This window comes from Ammospiza nelsoni, chromosome 34, assembly GCF_027579445.1.
Source record: "Ammospiza nelsoni isolate bAmmNel1 chromosome 34, bAmmNel1.pri, whole genome shotgun sequence".
NCBI classification, from domain to species: Eukaryota; Metazoa; Chordata; class Aves; order Passeriformes; family Passerellidae; genus Ammospiza; species Ammospiza nelsoni.
In genome coordinates, this window is record NC_080666.1 from 1,903,109 (window position 1) to 1,923,891 (window position 20,783).

General features: G+C 52.8%; 1 protein-coding gene and 1 pseudogene across 1 annotated transcript; both read right to left on the reverse strand.

Annotated features, from left to right (window-relative positions):
• Positions 1 to 922: 922 nt before the first annotated feature.
• LOC132086012 (olfactory receptor 14A16-like) lies at positions 923 to 1,855 on the reverse strand (annotated as a pseudogene).
• A 17,539-nt stretch (positions 1,856 to 19,394) lies between these two features.
• On the reverse strand, positions 19,395 to 20,327 carry LOC132085955 (olfactory receptor 14I1-like). The gene has a single exon (XM_059491418.1). The coding sequence runs from the start codon at positions 20,325 to 20,327 to the stop codon at positions 19,395 to 19,397; it is 933 nt and encodes a 310-aa protein (XP_059347401.1).
• Between the last annotated feature and the right edge of the window lie 456 nt (positions 20,328 to 20,783).

The following is a 20,783-nucleotide window of genomic DNA, read 5'->3' on the forward strand; positions in this document are numbered from 1 at the left end:
CACCAACAGCATGGGGGTGCTCCCCCTGCTCTGTGCAATGCAAACAGGGGCTGCTGAGCCAGTGCTGCCGTGTCTGTGCCTGCAAGGATGGGGCACCTGTGTGAGCTGGGGGAGAGGCCAGGGCTGCAGAGGGGGGATGTTGTTGGCAGCTCTATGAGGACGCTCTGGGACGCTGCCCTGGGCTGTGCAGGGCACTGGGGATGGATCAGCCCCTGCTCTGCTGCTCCTTTCCATCTGCCCCAGGGCCCTTGCAGAGCCCCAGCCATGCTGTTTGCCCCCAGCCTGCCCACGGCCAGCCTGGGGCTGCTCACGGGGGTTTTCTGGGCAGAGCATTGGCCTGGCAGTGTTCTTGAGAGAGCCTGGGCAAGGAGCCTGGAGCCCCCAGGCCCTGGGCTGAGGCCTCAGCGCTGCCCCAGCAGTGACCATGGCCTGTCCCTACTGCAGCTCTGGCACTGCCACCCCCAGGACTGTGCCCGGCCCCGAGAGCACTCAGGCCCTGCAGCAACACCAGGGCCACCAGGGCAGCGGGGCAGGGCCACGACAGCAGCACTGGCAACGCCAAGTGCTGCTGCTGCTGGGCACAGCTGCTGTGCCAGCACTGATCTGCCCCCAGCTCTGCACACAGACATTGCTGCTGCAGCTCCAGAGAAGGCAACAAGAGGGGGAACTCTGGTTAAAACTTTTCTTGGATATCCTTTAGCTATTTTAGAGCCACTGAGAGCACAGCTCCTCATTGACACAGTCTGGGGCCACAGCAAAGGTGGAGAGAAACGAAATGAGAAATGGCAAAACCAGTAGCATTTCATTTGGACAATATTAAAAAAAATAAAAAGAATGAGAATAATAAACCAACCACCATACCCAACAAGAGGAATGAAAGGTTATATTGATTTCAAGTGATTTGCAGAAATTGGCCAGCAGTTTAATGTTTCTGATATTGTCCAGTCACCAATCTCCACACTGCAGCCTTGAGCTCTTGGTTTCTCAGGCTGTAGATGAGGGGGTTCAGGGCTGGAGGCACCACTGAGTAAAGAACTGACAGGGCCAGATCCAGGGTTGGGGAGGGGATGGAGGGGGGCTTCAGGTAGGCAAAAAAGCCAGTGCTGAGAAACAGGGAGACAACAGCCAGGTGAGGGAGGCAGGTGGAAAAGGCTTTGTGCCGTCCCTGCTAAGAGGGGATCCTCAGCACAGCCCTGAAGATCTGCACATAGGAGAAAACAATGAACACAAAGCAGCTTGAGGTTACACAGACACTTAGAGCAAGAAGCCCAAGTTCCCTGAGGTAGGAATTGGAGCAGGAGAGCTTGAGAATCTGAGGGATTTCACAAAAGAACTGGTCCAGGACATTGCCATGGCACAGGTGCAGGGAAAATGTATTGGCTGTGTGCAGCAGAGCATTGAGAAATACACTGGCCCAGGCAGCTGCTGCCATGTGGGCACAAGCTCTGCTGCCCAGGAGGGTCTCGTAGTGCAGGGGTTTGCAGATGGACACATAGCGGTCATAGCACATGATGGTCAGGAGGAAATACTCTGCTGAGATGAAGAACACAAAGAAAAAGAGCTGTGCAGCACATCCTGAGTAGGAGATGTCCCTGGTGTCCCAGAGGGAATTGTGCATGGCTTTGGGGACAGTGGTGCAGATGGAGCCCAGGTTGCTGAGGGCCAGGTTGAGCAGGAAGAAGAACATGGGCGTGTGCAGGTGGTGGCCGCAGGCTACGGCGCTGATGATGAGGCCGTTGCCCAGGAGGGCAGCCAGGGAGATGCCCAGCAAGAGGCAGAAGTGCAGGAGCTGCAGCTGCCGCATGTCTGCCAATGCCAGCAGGAGGAAGTGCCTGATGGAGCTGCTGTTGGACATTTGATTTCTCTGGCCATTGGGAGCTGTTCATGGAGAAAAGTCAGTGACCGGTTAGGAGAAACTTCTTCCAGCAAAATCAAAGCCTTTTCCCACAGACCCTTCTCCTGTAACACTCTGACACCTTTTTCAATTTCCAGCAGATTTTCCTTCAGCTCCAAGTGTGGAGCTCTGGCTGGTGCTGCCTGACTGGGACTTCAGGTTCAGGGCAGCTACACACAGAGGTTTTTATAGTTCAGCCTTGCTGTGCAGACATAGGAGGGGCACAGGGACCTGTCCTCGTGTTCTTCTTTGAATCTCTGTTAACACAGACAGCCCTGTCAGCACCTGCCCTCTCACTGCCAGAGAACAGGAAAGGTATAGTATGTTAAAATGTGCTAGTGCTATTTACAGCTTTTCTTCATCTCCCCTGCTGATTATTTTTGGATGTCAGAAACTCTCTGCATTTCTGCTGCCCTCAGGGAGAACAGTGAGTTCTCTGAGGCCAGGTAGTGAGTGGAGAAGAAGGGGAGGACGTCTGTCACCCTCTCCTGTTCCAGGATTCTCTGGGCTTTCACCTTTCCCAGACAGAGGATGATCACCCTCCCATGTTTCCCTTAAATCCATCCTGACACTGTTGAGAGCAGATGGATCCCCACAGTCCACCAAATGTCCATCACCTTCTCAAGGTCTCAGCCCCACATTTGTACCCAGGACAGGGCTCATTTCACCAACCCAACAGCATTTTCTCATCATAGACCTTCTGTGTCTCACTGTGGGGCTTTTAGATAACACAGAGATGCTACAGACAGGTTTGTATCCTGGAGGGAAGCTCAAAGCTTGGACTGAAATCTCAGGGAGACTTCCAAGTGTCCTTATGATGGCATTGGATGAGGGAGATGTAGCTCCTTCCCTGGCTGCCCTGCCAGCATTGCCAAGAGCCGGGCACTGAAGACAGCGTCACCCTGAGCCAGCTGTGCCCTCTGCCAGAGCCTCCAGGGCCGGGCAGCTGCTCCCAGCCCTGTGCTCTGCAGAGGGAACTGGGCCCGGGGCTGCAGAGCTGCACCACGGCTCTGCTGCAGCTCTGCCTGCACAGGAGGGGCTGCACACCTTGGAGCCCCGGCCCTGAGGGCAGAGGCTTGGCTGGAGCACAGGAGGGAGGGGGCTTGTTCAGAGGGAGGGGCTGCACTGGAGGGGATCCTGTGGGCATCTCTAAACTCTCCCTGCCACAACATTGCTGGGGTTTTGTTTCCTCTTATTGCCCAATCTTCTCTCTGCTTCCTGCAGATTTTCTTCCTGCAGGTGTTTCCCTGTGCCTGATCTCTCCCTGCCAGCACTCACAGACCCCAAATCTCTGTGCCCTCTCCTTGGCCGTACAGCACCCTGCCTGTTTGCAGGGCACTGCCTGGGGGCAGGTTCTGTTTGCACATGGGACAAAGGACAGCTCAGACTGAGCCTGATGGGTCCAGCAGAGGGGATTCTGGTGCTGTCCATGGGCAGAATGGCTGAAAGTACATTAGGGATGTCCTGTGAATCTACAGAACACAAAAATAACAGTTCCAATGTCTTGTGAACTTTTAAAATTTCATAATTAATAATTCATAATCAATCTTTATTATTAATCCCCCCGGTCCCTGCCATTCTTCAATATTAGGAAACTGAATACAAAGTCTTTGGAAATGTCCTAATTTTTAATGAAATCCTTGTATTGGAAATATTTTATGACTGACCAGCATTCCTCAGCATGTCAAAGCTTCATGGGCATTTCACCTCCCCTGCACCAGGAATATTCAGAGTTTTACTCACAGAGTCTGTAGGCACTGGGATGTTTCAGCTTTAGGAGATCACTGGAGGAGCTGCAGCTGCATTGTCCAGCAGCCAGAGGTTCCTGTGCCAAATGCTGGCAGTGATTGTGCCCCAGACACTTCTTAGCCCCTTCCCAGCCCTGACTGATTGAAGCTCTCTGTGCCTCTGTGCTGTGCCCGGGGTGGCTGCAGGCAGTGCCCCAGCCCTGCTGGGCTGGGAGAGGAGCTGCTCCTCAGCAAAAATGTCTTTTTGAAGCTCTTCTTGGTTTTCAAGGAGCTGCCTCTGTGCCAGGAGCCCAGCCCAGCTCAGCAGCACAGACACAGCACAAGGATTTTAATGACCCTCTCGGGGCTTTGGTGTTGTTTACATCAGACTCAGTCCCTGAGAGAGTGTTCAGAAAACTTTTCAATAAATCAAAGTTTAATTTAAACTCCAAAGTTTCTTGAAGTTGTTATGGGTCCCACTGAGGAACACAACTCACAAAGTGTCCCCAGGTTCCAGTTAGAGCAGAACACTGGAGGCAGTGATGGCAGCTGGGTACAAACAAGGCCAAGGTGTCTCTGGTGCTGAGCAAACCTGGATGTGTTTGAGGAATGCAAAGGGCCAAGGCCTGAGCCCCAGCCCCTGGCCAGGCAGATCCTGTCCCTCCCTCCTTGCTCAGGGCTCTTCCCGGGATGGGCACTGGCATGTGGGCATGTGCAATGGCAAGGGCAGGAGCATGGGGTGGCCCCTGCCAGGCTGCTGAGCAGGGACAAGGAGGCAATGAGGCCCCAGCCCTGCAAGGGTCATTTGTCTCCTGCTCCTGCCTCAGGCCCAGGCCCAGCAGCCATGGCCAAAGTGTTGCCCAAGTTGGCTCTGGCAGGGCTGTCTTGCAGCTGCTGCCCATCCCTGTGCCCTGTGCAGCCCAGGCTGTCCCACGGTGTCCCTGCCCTGCGCCTCTGTCCCTGCAGGCTGTCGGCATTCCCTGGCTGCCCCAGCTGGCTGGGCCCTTCCTGTGCTGACAGCTCTGCCTCCTGCCTGCCTCTGCCTACCCACACAAAGCCTGGGGCTGACCCAGGCTCCTTCTGGGGAATGTGCTGTGCCACAGCCCTGCCCTGGGAGGGAAGTTCCTTTCTCTTTGGGTCCTGTCTGGCCCTCCCTATCTGCCCTTTGCATTAATTCTTTCTTTGTCTGTTCTCTACTATGTCAAAAGGAGCCACCATCTCTGAAACCACCATCCAGTCCCTCCCAGGGCTCTCCTCTGCTGTCCTCAGTCTCCACGCCACTGAGCACAGTGATGCTTTGTCCCTATATTGTGCTCATGTGCTTGAGGCCTCCAAACCCCACCTTGGGAGATCTCTCAGCCCTCTCCAAGGTATTGGCAAATGAAAACATTCTGCTTATAGTCCAAGAAAATCACCTCAGGACAAGACCAGTCAGACCTTTGTGTCCTGGCTACTTTTTCCTTGGAGCAATCCTCGTACAGATGGAATTTTTTAGGCCGAATTTCAGTTTTGCCCAATGGCACTTTGATGTGAACAACAATTCTTTTCCATTGGAAGGAAAGCAGAGGCCCGGTGTTTCAGAGGCAGATGAGCAGCAGCCACCAAGGGCCAAGGTGAGCCAGACCTTGCTGGAATTGCAGCTTGTGCCTGAGAGAAATCCTTGGATACACAGAATTTGGGAGGTAGAATACAAGTTTTGGCCACTGGTCCCTTGATGAAAAGGCCCTTTCTTTTCCATCTGAAGGAAAGCAGAGAGCCCCAGGGTTTGATGGTAGATGGGAAGCAGCCCCTGGGAGGCCAAGCCAGCCAGACTCGTCTCTCCTGGCAGCTTTTGATTGGGAGCTATCCTTGGATATATGAAATTTAGGGGCCAGATCTCAAATTTGGCCACGGCCCCTGGACGAGGAGACTGTTCTATTTCCATGGGAAGGAAGGCAGAGAGCCCCAGTGTTTCAGGGGTAGATGACAGGTAGCCATCAGAGCCCACTACACCAGGGAGAGCTGGCAGGTTTTGTCTGGGAGAAACCTTTCATGTAGTTAATATTTTAGGAGAAGTAGTAATTTTGGCCATTGAGGAATAAGAAGATTCTTTTCCATAGGAAGGAAAGCACAGAACCCCAGTGCTTCAGGGGCTGATGAACTGCAGGCACCAGAGACCAAGGCCAGCCAGACCTGTCTGTAATGGCAGCTTTTTGTAGGAGCAATAATTGGATATCGGACTTTTGAAGGTGGAATCCCAGTTTCAGCCATGGGCACCTGGAGAAGAAGGATGGTTCTTTTCCCTTAGGATGGAAAGGGCAGAGCCCCAGTGTTTCAGGGCAGAATTCAGGCAACCACCAGAGGCCAAGGCCAGCCAGAGCTGTCTGTCCTGGGAGCTTTTGTCTGGGAGGAAAACCCCTTGAACATAGGAATTTTGGAGGAAAAATACCAAATTCAGATATGGCCACCTGGACAGGAGAGACGGTTCTTTTCCATAGGAAGGAAAGCACTGAGCCCCAGTGTTTGAAGGCAGGTGAGAGTCAGCTCTAAAGAAGACAAGGGCAGCCAGACCTGTCTGTAATGGCAGCTTTTGTCTGGGAGCAATCCCTGGATGTTGGGAATTTTGGAGGGAGAATCCCACTTTGGCCATTGATGCTTGAATGAGAAAGGCAGTTCTTTTCCATTTGAAGGAAAGCGCAGAGCCCCAGGGTTTCAGGGGTACATGAGAAGAGACTCTCGACATGCCAAGGGCAGTTGGACCAGTCAGGCCAAGCACACGAGGCCTGTTCCCTGTTCCCTTGTTTCCATGGGGCCCTGCAGTGTCACAGTGGTGGTGTCATATTGGATCCTTGGTTCCATCAGGCCCAGATGTGACCCACTGGCCTCTTGTTTCCATGGGTCTTCACAGTGTCACAATGGTCCCTTGCTTCCATGAGGCCTGGCAGTGTCACAGGGGTCTCCTTGGTGCTGCAGTGTCATAATGAACGCTTAGTTCCGTAGGGACTCACAATGTCAGAAGGGTCTCCTTGGTTCCATGAGGCCCTGCAGAGCCCCTTGATTCAACGAGGCCTCCAAGTGTCGTCATGGCCTCCAGGATTCCATGAGGCCCCACAATGTCACAATGGACATTTGGTTCCATGGGATCCTGCACTGTTCCATGGATCCTTAGTTCCATGGGGCCCTGGAGTGTTACAATGGCCTCCTTGGTTCCATGGTGCCACACAGTGTGAAAACTGCCCCTTGGCCTGCCAAGCCCACACAATGTCACAATGGTTCCTAGCTTCCATGAGGCCTTCTAGTGTCACAATGGTCTGCATGATCCCATAAGGTCTTGCAGTGTCACAACAGACCATTGGTTACATGGAGCCCCACAATGTCACTGTGGTCCCCTTGGCTCCACAAGGTTCTGAAGTGCTACAATGGCCTTTTGGTTTCTCAAGGCCTCCAAGCATAAAAATGGCCTCCATGGTTCCATGAGGCCCTGCTGGGTCACAATGGCTCATGGTTCCATGAGGCCACAAAGTTTAACAAGGGACCCTTGGTTCCATCAGGCCTTGCTGTGTCACAATGGACTTGTGGTTCCATGAGCTCTCACACTGCCAGCAGAAGTCTCCTTGGTTCTGCAGTGTCACCATGGACTCTTGGTTCCATGAGGTTCCGCAGTAGAACACGGTCACCTTGTTTCCGTGAGGTTCTGCAGTGTAACAATGGACCCATGGTTCCACCAGGCCTTGCTGTGTCACAATGGCCCCTTGGTTCCAAGAGGTTTTTCAGGGTCACAATGGTCTCCTTGGATCCACAGTATCACAATGGACCATTGGTTCAATGAGGTCCCAAAGTGCCAAAATGGATTTTGATTCCATGGAGTTCTGCTGTGTCACAATGGACCCTTTGTTCCATGAGTTTGCACAGTGTCACAGCTGACTCCTTGGGTCTGTGAAGCCCCGCTGTCACCATACTCTGAAATATCAGAATAAGGCTTCTTAACACTAATTTGATATTTCAGAGGGTGTTATTTTTTCACGGCAGAGCTCTAGTGAGGGATAACTCCTAACCTTACACGGACGTGTAATTCTACCAGTGAGTTGCATATATACAGTTGATAAATGTGAATTAAAATTTACCCATTTCCATAAAACCCACCACAAGTTCCCAGATTCACTCCTTGTTTTCTCTATTCCTGCACCCTTGAGCCAGATGTCTTCTTCTTCTCTTCCAACCATCCTTGCTGGGAAAGCAGCCCCTGCATGCCCTTTTCCTGTGCTGAAAGTCCACAGGAAGGGTAAAAATGAAACGAACCCTTTTGGTATCGGCCCCAGGCTTTGTGTGGGGAGGCAGGGGCAGGCAGGAGGCAGAGCTGGCAGCAAAGGAAGGGCCCAGCCAGGTGGGGCAGCCAGGGGAAGCCGACAGCCTGCAGGGACAGAGGCGCAGGACAGGGACACCGTGGGACAGCCTGGGCTGCACAGGGCACAGGGATGGGCAGCAGCTGCAAGACAGCCCTGCCAGAGCCAACTTGGGCAACACTTTGGCCATGGCTGCTGGCCCTGGGCCTGAGGCAGGAGCAGGAGACAAATGACCCTTGCAGGGCTGGGGCCTCATTGCCTCCTTGTCCCTGCTCAGCAGCCTGGCAGGGGCCGCCCCATGCTCCTGTCCCTGGCATTGCACATGCCCACATGCCAGTGCCCATCCTGGGAAGAGCCCTGAGCAAGGAGGGTGGGACAGGATCTGCCTGGCCAGGGGCTGGGGCTCAGGCCTTGGCTCTTTGCATTCCTCAAACACATCCAGGTGTGCTCAGCACCAGAGACACCTTGGCCTTGTTTGTCCCCAGCTGTCATCACTGCCTCCAGTGTTCTGCTCTGACTGGAACTTGAGGACACTTTCGCAGTTTTGTCCCTGACAGGGATCTCTTTAAAGTCCAAGAGACTTCAATGTTTCAGTGTAACTGAGTTCTTGAGGGTTTTGTGACATCACTGAGGGAGTTGGGACATCACAGAGCAGGCTGTGACATCACATAGTAGGATGTGAGGCCATAGAGCAGGCTGTGACATCATAGAGTGTGGCTCTCTGGCATCAGAGAGTGGGTTGTGACATCACCAGGTGGCTGTGTAACATCACAGAGCACGCTGTGACATCACAGAACTGACTGTGACGTCATATGGTGACATTGTGACTTCACAGTGTCTTCTGTGTCATCACAGAGGCTGTGTGACATCACAGGATGTTGTATGACATCAGAGGGGGTGCGAGACATCATAGAAAGGCTTTGTGATGTCACAGATGGCTGTGTGGCAGGTCACAGGGGGACTTTGTGACATCATACTGTTGGTTGAGTGACATCACAGGAGGCTGTGTGAGGTCACTGGGAGGTCACGCTGCCCCGGCCCCCCTCACAGTTCCCCCCAGAGCAGTCCAACCCTGCTCATGCACAGCGGGGTCCCCTGTCCTCCCGGGTCCCCCTGCGCCCAGCCCCGCAGCCTCCCCCAGAGGATGTTCCATGAGATCGATCCCAGAGCCTGACACGGGGATGGGGGGCCGGGGCCCTGGGGGTGGCACAGGGGGACAGGGACCCCCCGGCAGCGTCCCCGTGTCCCCCAGGGTCAGAACCTGGGCCAAGGCTCCTTCACCCTGTAACGAAAAAGGCCTTGAGAGTGCTGAAAAAATCCCCAGCAAGGGATCAGCAAAAACCAGATTTAATATTAAGGGACATCATGGCAAAGTTCCTTGGCAAGAGTCACTCTGCTCCTTACTGGACACTTGAGGCACACCAAGGAAACAAAGCAACAACAAAAACAAAGAAAATCCAGGCAGTCAAATCAGAAATGAACCAAGGACTGTTCCTGTGTGTGTGTGACACAAGGACAGTGAGGGCAAGGATAAAAGGAATACAGCCTAAAAGCTTTCAGAGCCCAAACTTAGCAGGACTTAAATTATACCTTAACCTTAACTGATACCATCAACTTCACAAGCAGAACAGCATTTAACAGTATTTAACCTAACTTATAGCCTATACTAATTCATAGTATATGTTACATCCTTATATCCTATGCCTTAGCAATTTAACACAGGAATAACACTTACGAGTAGACATCTTAGCTAATAACTTTAATTAAACTTAACAACTTAGCAAAACAACAACCCTTAAAAACATTTAACTTAGCTGAGACTCGATAACTTAATCTCACTTACGGGCCTGACTGGCTCAAATATCCAAGGCACTCAAGCCCCTCAGAAAGCAGCATTTCTGCCACATTTCCCCAGCACAGGCACTCCTGTGTGCACACAGACACAAAGAGTCAGTGCAAGGCACTTGTGAGAAATTCCCCTGAGGGCAGGAAATGCTCCCTGTGGATCCTTTGGCATCTCCCCAGCACTTGAAGGGTTGAGGCTGGAGGAGTGGGGGGATGGGCCCAGGCTCCGTCGTTCAGGATCCCCGAGTGCAGCAAACGGGAGAGTTCCCGGCTGGGAGAGGCCCCACTCAGAGGGAGTGGCTGGCCCAGGAGAGCTCCAAGGGCTCCTTTTGGAGCACTGTTTGCAGGGCCCCAAGAGAGGGGCTGCAGTCCCAGCAATGGTTCATCCTGGCTGCACTTGGCATCAACAGCTTTCTTTGGCAGTGTGAGAACACGGATCTTGTGCCACTGAGGGAACAAAAACAGTTCCCAGGGCTGCTGCTAAAGAAAGCAGGAGCTGGTTGGGCAGCAGCAGTGCCTGGAGCAGACAGTGTTTGTGATGAGCTGCAGAGGAGCTGAGCCCAGGGGCTGTTGGCCAAGGCCGAGGCCCAAGGAGCATTTCTCAGCTGGCAGGGCTGCCTGAGAAGGGGAGGGGGGAATGCAGCAGCACAGGGCCCATGGAACCAAGGGACCATTGTGACACTGTGGGGCCTCATGGAATCGTGGAGAGCACTGTGACATTGCTGATTCTCATGGAACCAAGGGGACCATACTGATGCTGTGTGGTTCCATGTAGTGTAGGGATCTTTGTGACACTGAGAGGCCTCATCAAACCAAGGGTCCAGGGTAACACAGAGGGGCTTCCTGTCATCAATGCTCCATTGTGACACTGTGGTCCCAAAGGAGACCATTGTGACATTGCAAACCCCCAGGGTCCAAAGGTCCATTGTGACATTGCAGGGCTCATGTAACAGAGGAGTCACGTGACATTGTGGGGCCTGGGGAACCACGGAGACCATTGTGACACTGCAAGGCCTCATGTAATTTCTGAGAGCCCTAGGGTCGCTGAGGGGCTGTATGGAATCAAGTGGCCATTGTGAAAACACGGGGCACCATAAAACCAAGGGAACGCAGAACAGCTCTGGCTAGTTTGACCTCCCATGGACTGCCTGACTGGTCCAGCTGACCTTGGCAAGTTGAGGGTCTCTTCTCATCTGCTGCTGTAACACTGGGGCTCCATTCTTTCCTTCCTATGGAAAAGATCTGTCGTTCTCCTCCAGGCACCCATGTCCAGAATTGGGATTTCACCTACGAATATCCTTATTTCCATCGATTGTTCCCATATAAATATTGCCAGGACAAGTCTTTCTGGAAGTGGTTTCTCAAGGATCACCTCCCATCTGCTCCCGAAACACTGGGGAAGGCTCCATGCTTTCCTTTCTATGGGAAAGCATTGTGCTGCTTCTCCAGGTGCCAATGGCTGAGATTGAGATTCTACCTCCAAAATTCCTTAAATCCTAAGACTGCTCCCAGACAAAATTTGCCATTCCTGATAAGTCTGGCTGGCCTTGGACTAGTGAGGCTCTCACCTGCCTTCCAAACACTGGGGCTCTGTGCTATGGAAAAGAACTGTCCTTCTCCTCCAGGTGCCCATGGCCAAATTTGGGTTCCACCTCCAACATTCCCTGTTGTAACAGACTGGAGGAGATTGTTGGCTCTAAACATTTCTGGGTCAGCCAGTAAGGGGCAGGTCCAGCCTTGCCCTGCCCTGGAACGTCAGCCCTGCCCTACCCTGGAACCCCAATCCCCCCAGAGCCTCTATCCCAGCCCAGCAGTGTCTGCCAGTCCCTGGCACAGCACAGGCAATGCTCCACAGCCACCTCTGCAGCCCCCAGCCCAACTCTTGAGGGACAAAATGAGCCCAAGTTCCACCTGGGGGAAGGCCCCAGGGAGACCAAGGGGTATTTCAGGCTGACCCCAAGGCAAGCACACATCTTGGCCCTACCTTCTCTTGGAATTTCCATCTGAACCGTGCTGGAATCGAGGAGTTGGTAACTCAGTCTGTGCTTCTCTAAATCTTATTTTTATTTTCCTCTTTCTAATTCCTTCTTCTCGCAAATTTTTATTAACTTAAAATGCAACAGGCTTGGAGTTTGTAAAGTTGAATGGGCCAAGGTAATGTTATGAGAAGTGTTTCTTGTTGATTTAATGGTATATTAAATCTTTTGCCAAAATTTCTCTGATTTTTAAAGTTCCCAGTAAAGGCTGTTTTCCTCTTTTGAGTTCTTGAGAATCTCTTGTTGGTATTTCTCCAGTGAGTCCAAATCAGAAGACACAGACAATTGTAATTTCTTTTAAATGTCTCCTTGAGTGAGTTGTTTTGGGGGATGGCAGTCAGGGCTTGTCTGTGCTGCTTGGCACAGCCCAGGCAGGTCTTTCCCAGCCACATTCCACACTCCATTTCCCAGCTGGAGCCGCTGGTGCCTCTGAGTTGTGCTGCCCCAGCCCCAGGGACGCTCTCCTTGTCTGCCCATTCCCTCACGGTCTCTGGGCAGGGATGGCCTCAGTGGGGGCTGCTGACATCCTCAGCAAAATGGAGGCTGCTGCTGAATTTTCCTGCTCCAGAGGCTTGTTCGGCCTTCAGCTCTTCAGTGCAGGAATTCAGAGTCTCAGGGCTCATTAATATTCAGAACACCTTACAAGCCTACCTCTGGGAGTCATTTGATTTAAGTGTTCTAATCTTTTGTGGTTGGTTAGTCAGATTTCAGAAGCCTATTCAATGTGAATACCCTGAGATTAAAAAGACAGCAAGAAAAATTTTTTAGGTCCTGTAATTTTTTTTTTCACTAGTAATTCATTGACATGTGCAATCTTCAGAGTGAATCCAAGTACCTCCTCATGCAGTTTGAATCGATATGAAAATCAAGACCCTTCATGGCTGACAATCAATCAGACTCTGTCCCTACCCCAACCCCACCATTTCCCCCATCCAAGCCCTGGCACTCAGAGCAGCCTTGTGCAAATCTGAGCTCCCTCCAGCCCACACTGGACCTAGCCAAAAGACCACAGTTGAACAGGATACAATTTAATAACAATCACACAATTAAAATAACAATCACACAATTACAAACTCTTCCCTGAGCCATGTGCAACGTCCCAGCAGGGTCTGATGAGTCCACCATTCACAAGCGATTTCCATACTAAAATTTATTTCACACAAACATGGTTCTCTTATGTATATAAACATAATGAAGTTCTTGTATCAGGATTCTTGTCCCGGAGTGAGGACAGAACAGCTCGAACAATTCCTGATTTGCAAAGCTTTCAGTGCTGGATGGAGAATGGAGGTCAGGCTGCTCTTGGTGTTGAGGAAGTGCTGAAACCAGCCTGAGGGAAAGAACTGGCCTTCTCATCCAGGTGCTAATGGGCTGAAATTGGGATTATTCCCCCAAAATCCCGTAAATCTGAGATACAGAATATTTATATCTGAGATACAAGATATTTATTCTGTTGCTCCCAGATGAAAGCTGCCAGGACAGACAGATCTGGCTGGGCTTGGCCTCTAGTGGCCGCTGTTTATCAGCTCCTGGAAGACTGGGCTCCATGCTTTCCTTCCTGCTTTCCTTCCTGTGGAATCATGATGACATTTCAGGGCCTCGTGGATCCAAGGGACCATTGTAACACTGTGTGGCCTTGTGGAACTAAGGACATCTTTGTGGCTCTGTTGGGTCACATGGTCCCCAGGGGCCCAGGTGAAGCAGCAGGGTTTTGCGGAGCCAAGAGGCCACTGCTGCATTTCAGGGCCTTGTGGAGCCAAAGGGCCGTTGTGATCCTGCAGGGCACTGTGGATCCATGGAGAGCATTGTGGCATTGCAAGGCCCCATGGAATCATGGAGACCATTGTGACACTGTGGGGCCCCACAAAACCAAAGGGCCACTGTGACCCTGCAGGGCGTCTTGGAAGCATGGGGCCATGGTGGCACTTCAGAAGCAAGGAGAACATTGTGAAACTGCAGAGCACCATGAAACCAAGGGAACATGGAACAGATCTGGCTAGCTTGGCCACCAAGGGCCCACTTGACAGGCCCAGCTGATCTTGGAATTGAGGGCTGCTTTTCATCAGCCCCTGGAGAACTGGAGCCCAATGCTTTCCTTCCTATGGAAAAGAATCAGTTGTCCTTCCAGGTGACCACAGCCAAAATTGAAACTCCCCTCGAAAATTCCCTGTATTCAAGGGTTGTCCCAGACAAAAGCTGCCAGGACAGAGAGCTCTGGCTGACCTTGGCCTCTGGTGGTCACCTCTCATCTCAAGGAAGTCCTGAGGAAAGTATGTGAACAGCTTTGACTGCTGGGACATCAATGAGTATCACGCTCTTAAAAACTCAGATGCTCTTCTGATTATGTGTCTTTTCTTTCTTATTGTGTATTATGTGTGAAGTATTATTTTCAGCTAAAAATATTATTCTTATCAATTTCCCAGAGTTATCTGAAACAAAACAGCTCATCTACATATGACTCCAGGTCACCTGTATAAGCAAACACAAGAAACAATCCAACAGGAATTATTTGTCCCTGCTCCCATCTATCACATCTCTGGAGATGGAGGTGCAGCCCCAGCACTTGGCAGGGCTCAGAGGCTCACAAGCTCAGCTCCCACACAGAGAACTGGCAGACCCTGGGGTCCTCTTCTTCGTCTCTGCACGCTCAGCCATGCTGAGATGGACACTGATGGACACTCTCTGAGCCCAGCCCAGCTCCCTGCAAGCTCTGCCAGCTGCCCTGAGCTCTGGGCAGCACCAAGGGCCTCTCCCCAGCCCAGCCCAGCCGGCTCTGGCCCCACAGCTCTGCTCAGGCCAGGCTGCTCTGGGCACTGCCCCACAGCCTCAGCCCCTGGCAAGGGCACAGCAGCAGCTGCCGCTGCTACAGGACTCAGCCCCACCATGGGGGAAGGTGCTTGGCCAAGGCCAAAGGAGGCTCCCTGGCTGCCATGCTCCCCTCTCAGCTCTCTGCAGGAGATGCTGAGAGCTTTGCAGCCCCTGCTGCCATCCCATCTGCCCAGGGCAGCACAAGAGCCTCAGCCTTGGGGCCCTCAAGAGCTGCTCCTGCTCCAGGCCCAGGGCCCATCCCAGGGCTGGGGCAGCCACAAAGCTGTGCCCATTTTTGTTCATTGCTGCTCTGTTGGGGATGGATCCTCAACCCCTTGGAGGTTGCTGATGGATTTTATTACTCCAAAGGCCTCTTCTCTCTTGAGCTGTTCAGGAATTCAATAGGAAAAGTTCTTAAACGTTTGTTCAAATCACCCAAAAAAAGAAAATCCCTTGAAAATAATGCAAGATTTTAATTCTACTGTTATATAGATGGATTACAAAAGTGTATTCAAAGTGAATATACTATATTGAAAACAATGCAGAGATAACTGTTTTGTCCTGTTTTCCTGTTTATAGGTTGGTATCAGCAATCCCCAGTTGATATTGGCCCCCAGTTCCTTCTAATGCAGTCTGACTAGATATGAAGATCAAGACCCTCCATGGCTGACAATCAATCACACTTTGTCCCTATCCCCTCCCCACCATTTCCCTGATCCAACCCCTGGAACTCCTGTGGATCAGGAATGGTGTGTCCAGCAGGACCAGGGCAGTGATTCTTTGTGGGATCTCAGCACCTCAGGATGGAGGTGCAGAGAGGCCGAGACCACCCTTGGGGGGCTCAGGAGTCCTGGAATGTTGCCAGAAGTGTCTGGTGGCAGGATTTTGATCCTACACAGGAGATGAGACCTGTATGAAGACTGGGAGGAATCCACTGGGTGAATGGTGAAGGGATAAGTTAGTTAAAGTGTAAAACACAGGGTTTAGGATTTTGGTACAGGGGGGTCTAGAGAAGTAAGATGGAGGAATTGGGGCGTGTCCTGTCCTTCTTCTTCTTCTTCTTGGCCTCCATCTTCTGTGGTGGTGGTGGCACTTTGGGATTGGTCATTACTAAAAGTGCACCGGTTAATAAGGGTAGAAGGTATTGGGGAGAAATAATAAATATTGTATACGTAACTTCGAGTATAAAGATAAGTGACCGCCCTGGGGGCTCGCAGTGTGCCCATGGCTGACTTGCTGTGCAGACCTCTGTCGGGCTGAAAGAAAATCTTTTAGATAAACAATTAATAAACACCGAGACCGAGACAAGATCAGAAGTCTCTCCTCGTCCTTTGAAGCGTCGGCTCTCCAAGGCCATCCCTGGGCCTTTCCAGGCCACCTAAACAGCAACACAGAAAACATTACAATTCTTCCCCTGTGCTCAGCACTGGTTGGGCAGCACCTTGAGTGCTGTGTCCAGTTCCATGCTCCCCAATTTAGGAAGGCCATGGAGGGGCTGGACCGTGTCCAGAGAAGGGCAGCAAGGCTGGTGAGGGATCTGGAAAACGAGTACTGTGAGGAGCAGCTGAATCAGCTGCTGGGGCTCTTTATCATGGAGAAGAGGAGGCTCAGGGGAGACCTCATCACTCTCTACAACTTCCTGACAGGAGGGTGCAGCCAGGTGGGAGTTGGGCTCTTTTCCTTGGGAACAGTGACAGGACAAGAAGAGACAGCCTTCAGCTGTACCAGGGGATGTTTAGGCTGGACATTAAGAAATAATTCTTCACAGAAAGGGTGGTTGGGCATTGGAATGGGCTGCCCAGGGAGGTGGGTGAATCAGCGTCCCTGGAGGTGTTTAAGGAAAGACTGAATGTGGCACTCAGTACTGTGGTCTGGGTGACAAGGTGGTGTTGGGTCCCAGGTTGGACTTGATGCTCTCCAAGGTCTTTTGCAGCCTAGTTGATTCTCCGATGATTGTGACCCTGCAGGGCCCTGGGGAAGCAAGGGGCCATTGTGACACTGCAGGGCCTGGTGGCACTAAGAGGACCATGGTGACAGTGTGTACGACATGGCAGCAAAGAGCCAAGAGGCCATTGTGACCCTGTGGGGCTGAAGGAAAGGAAGGAGTCCATTGTGACAGTCTGAGTCCTGATGGAAGCACGGAGGCCTCTGTGACGCTGTGGGGCCTTGTGGAACCATGCAGAGCATTGTGACAGAGCAGAACCTGGTGTCATGATGGGGCCATTGTGACACTGCAGGGCCCCATGGAACCAAGGGCCCAGGGCTGCTCCACAGGGACAGATGGAATGAAGGAAACATGTTTGACACCGTGGTGGCCCTTGGGACCAAGAGGCCACTGTGTCACTGTGGAACCAAGGAGAGCATGGCTGCACTGTGAGACCTCAGGGAACCAAGGATCAATTGTGACACTGTGGGGCCTTGGGGGACACAGTGCCATTGTGACACTGCAGGGCACAAGGATCCAAGGGACTTTGTGACACCAAGGGGTCCAGTGGAACCAGAGGGACTTTGTGAAACTGGGAGGCCTCATGGAATCATGGAGACTATTGGGACATTCCAGGGACTCATGGATGCATGGTGTCACCAAGCTGTGTGTGAGTGTGGATCTGCTGTAGGGTAGGAGGGCTCTGCACAGGGCCCTGGAAAGGCTGGATCCAGGAACCAAATCCAACAAGGTGAGGTGCAACAAGTCCAAGTGCCGGGTCCTGCACTTTGGCCACAAGAACCCCTGCAGTGCTACAGGCTGGAGACAGAGTGGCTGGAGAGCAGTCAAGTGGAAAGGGACCTGCAGGGACTAATGAAAAGCAGGCTGGACACGAGCCAGCAGTGTGCCCAGATGGCCAAGAAGGCCAATGGCTCCTGGCCTGAATTAGGAATGGTGTGGCCTGCAGGACCAGGACAGGGATTCTTCCCCTGTGCACAGCACTGGTTGGGCAGCACCTCGAGTGCTGTGTCTAGTTCTGGGGCCCCAATTTAGGAAGGATATGGAGGGGCTGGAGCATGTCCAGAGAAGGGTAACAAGGCTGGGGAGGGGTCTGGAACACAAGACCTGTGAGGAGCGGCTGAGGGAGCTGAAGTTGTTTATCCTGAAGAAGAGGAGGCCCAGGGAGACAAGGCGGTGTCAGGGCACAGGTTGGACTTGATGATCTCCAAGGTCTTTCCCAACCTTGATGATTCTGGGATTCTCTGAAGCCACCCTTGGAGTAGTTGCAGGATAAGCCCTGGGCCTCCTCTTCAGGAGCTCCAGCAGCCCAGGTCCCTCAGCTTCTCCTGCCAGCCCCAAAGCCCATCCTGTCAGTCCTGCAGAGCCTCTGCAGCTCCTCCTCACTGCCCAGAACAGGGAGCCCCAGAGCCAGACACAGCAGCCCAGATGTGCCCCCCTGGCCTGGGATGCCTCTGGCAAGGGAGCAGCACCAGGCACTGCAGGAGCCTGCAGACAATTCCTGCAGCACTTGTAGGATGATCCTGCTCCCCAGGGGACGTTCCCATGGTGCCAAGTCAGGAACTGCAATGGGGAGTGGGGCCAGAGAGGAAAGGTCAAACAGGGATGGGCTGTTTGCAGGGGAGGTAACAGGGCTGGGAAACAGGAAGAAATCTGGACCAAGGAAGAGTAAAGAAAGCAAAGGTGAAGCCAAGGAAATGCTCAGGGTAGTTTGGGGGTGGCTGCCAGACAGCCCTGGCTCTGACCAACAGCGTCTGCAGTGGGACAGGAAACTCCCAGCTGATGGGAACAAACTTTCTGGCTGAGTGCAGAGGCCAGGACAAAGCTGAGTGGTTTCCCTGGTGTCCCCCAGCCCTTGCTGGCCCCAGGGGCTGATGGCATTTTTGTTCCCTCAGGTTCATGTCCCAACACCAACAGCATTGGCGTGCTCCTGCCGGCTGTGTGCAATGCAAACAGGGGCTGCTGAGCCAGTGCTGCCGTGTGTGTGCCTGCAAGGATGGGGCACCTGTGTGAGCTGGGGGAGAGGCCAGGGCTGAAGAGGGGGGAAGTTGTTGGCAGCTCCATGAGGACGCTCTGGGACGCTGCCCTGGGCTGTGCAGGGCACTGGGGATGGATCAGCCCCTGCTCTGCTGCTCCTTCCCGTCGGCCCCAGGGCCCTTGCAGAGCCCCAGCCATGCTGTTTGCCCCCAGCCTGCCCAAGGCCAGCCAGGGGTTGCTCACGGGGCTTTTCTGTGCTGAGCATTGGCCTGGGTGTGTTCTTGAGAGAGCCTGGGCAAGGAGCCTGGAGCCCCCAGGGCCTGGCCTGAGGCGTCAGTGCTGCCCCAGCAGTGCCCATGGCCTGTCCCTGCTGCAGCCCCGGCACTGCCACCCCCAGGGCTGTGCCCGGCCCCGAGAGCACTCAGGCCCTACAGCAACACCAGGGCCACCAGGGCAGTGGGGCAGGGCCACGGCAGCAGCACTGGCAACACCAAGTGCTGCTGCTTCTGGGCACAACTGCTGTGCCAGCACTGCTCTGCCCTCAGCTCTGCACACAAACATTGCTGCTGCAGCTCCAGAGAAGGCAACAAAAGGGCATCTCTGCAGAAAACTCTGCTAGGACATCCTTTAGTTAATTTAAAGGCACATAGAGCTCATTGACACAGTCTGTGGCCACAGGGAAGGTGAAGAGAAACAAAATGAAAAATGGCAAAAACAATTGTATTTATTAGTGGACAAGATTAAAAAAGTAAAATAAAAAGAGAAAGAAGCCCCAAAATGAAAACAACAAGAAAGATCAAAGATGATTTTATTTCAAGTGGTTTGCAGAAATTGGCCAGGAGTTTAATGTTTCTGAAACCATCCAATCATCAGTTTCCACACTGCAGCCTTGAGCTCCTGGTTCCTCAGGCTGTAGAAGAGGGGGTTCAGGGCTGGAGGCACTACTGAGTAGAGAACTGACAGGGTCACATCCAGGGATGGGGAGGAGATCGAAGGGGGTTTCAAGTGAGAAAACACTGCAGTGGTGATGAACAGGGAGACCACAACCAGGTGAGGGAGGCAGGTGGAAAAGGCTTTGTGCCGTCCCTGCTCAGATGGGATCCTCAGCACAGCCCTGAAGATCTGCACATAGGAGAAGACAATGAATACAAAAAATCCTGAAAATAAACAGGCACTAATAGCAAGAAGCCGAAGTTCCCTAAGATATGATGTGGCACAGGAGAGCTTGAGGATCTGAGGGATTTCACAGAAGAAATGTCCCAGGGCATTCCCCTTGCAAAGGGGGAGGGAAAATGCATTGGCCGTGTGCATGAGAGCATTGAGAAAGGCACTGCCCCAGGCAGTTGCTGCCATGTGGGCACAAGCTCTGCTGCCCAGGAGGGTCCCGTAGTGCAGGGGTTTGCAGATGGACACGTAGCGGTCGTAGGACATGACAGTCAGGAGGAAATACTCTGCTGACATGAAGAACACAAAGAAAAAGAGCTGTGCAGCACATCCTGTGTAGGAGATGTCCCTGGTGTCCCAGAGGGAATTGTGCATGGCTTTGGGGACAGTGGTGCAGATGGAGCCCAGGTCGCTGAGGGCCAGGTTGAGCAGGAAGAAGAACATGGGCGTGTGCAGGTGGTGGCCGCAGGCTACAGCACTGATGATGAGGCCATTGCCCAGGAGGGCAGCCAGGGAGATGCCCAGCAAGAGGCAGAAGTGCAGGAGCTGCAGCTGCCATGTGTCCGCCAATGCCAGCAGGAGGAAGTAGCTGATGGAGCTTCTGTTAGACATTTGTTCTGTCTTGGCATCAGGATCTGTAAAAAAGTAATCATGGAATAGTTGTGCTTGAAGAGGACTTTAAATATCCCAGCACAGCCTGGAGGCACTTTCTCCCCACTGCCTTCCCAGGGCTCTGGTTCTGGGAACTGTCAGTGCGAGCAGCTGCTTCCCTGTGCCCCGGGCTGGGCACTGCCAGTGCTGCCAGAGCCCAGCCCAGCCCTTGGGGCTCAGCTCTGCCCTGCAGACCCCTCCCAGCTCTGGCACTGCCCAGGAGCAGCTCTGGCTCTGCAGGGTCTGATACGAACGTCAGATCAACCCTGAGGAGACTGGAAAAGCGACACTGATTCTGCCTGTGAGAGGCCTTGTGCTGATTTCTCTCACCTATTAGTTTATTCACATCTGAGAGAAATTTTTTCATTATCTTCACCCAAACTGACAGACTAATATCTTTGGGCAATTACCATCAAA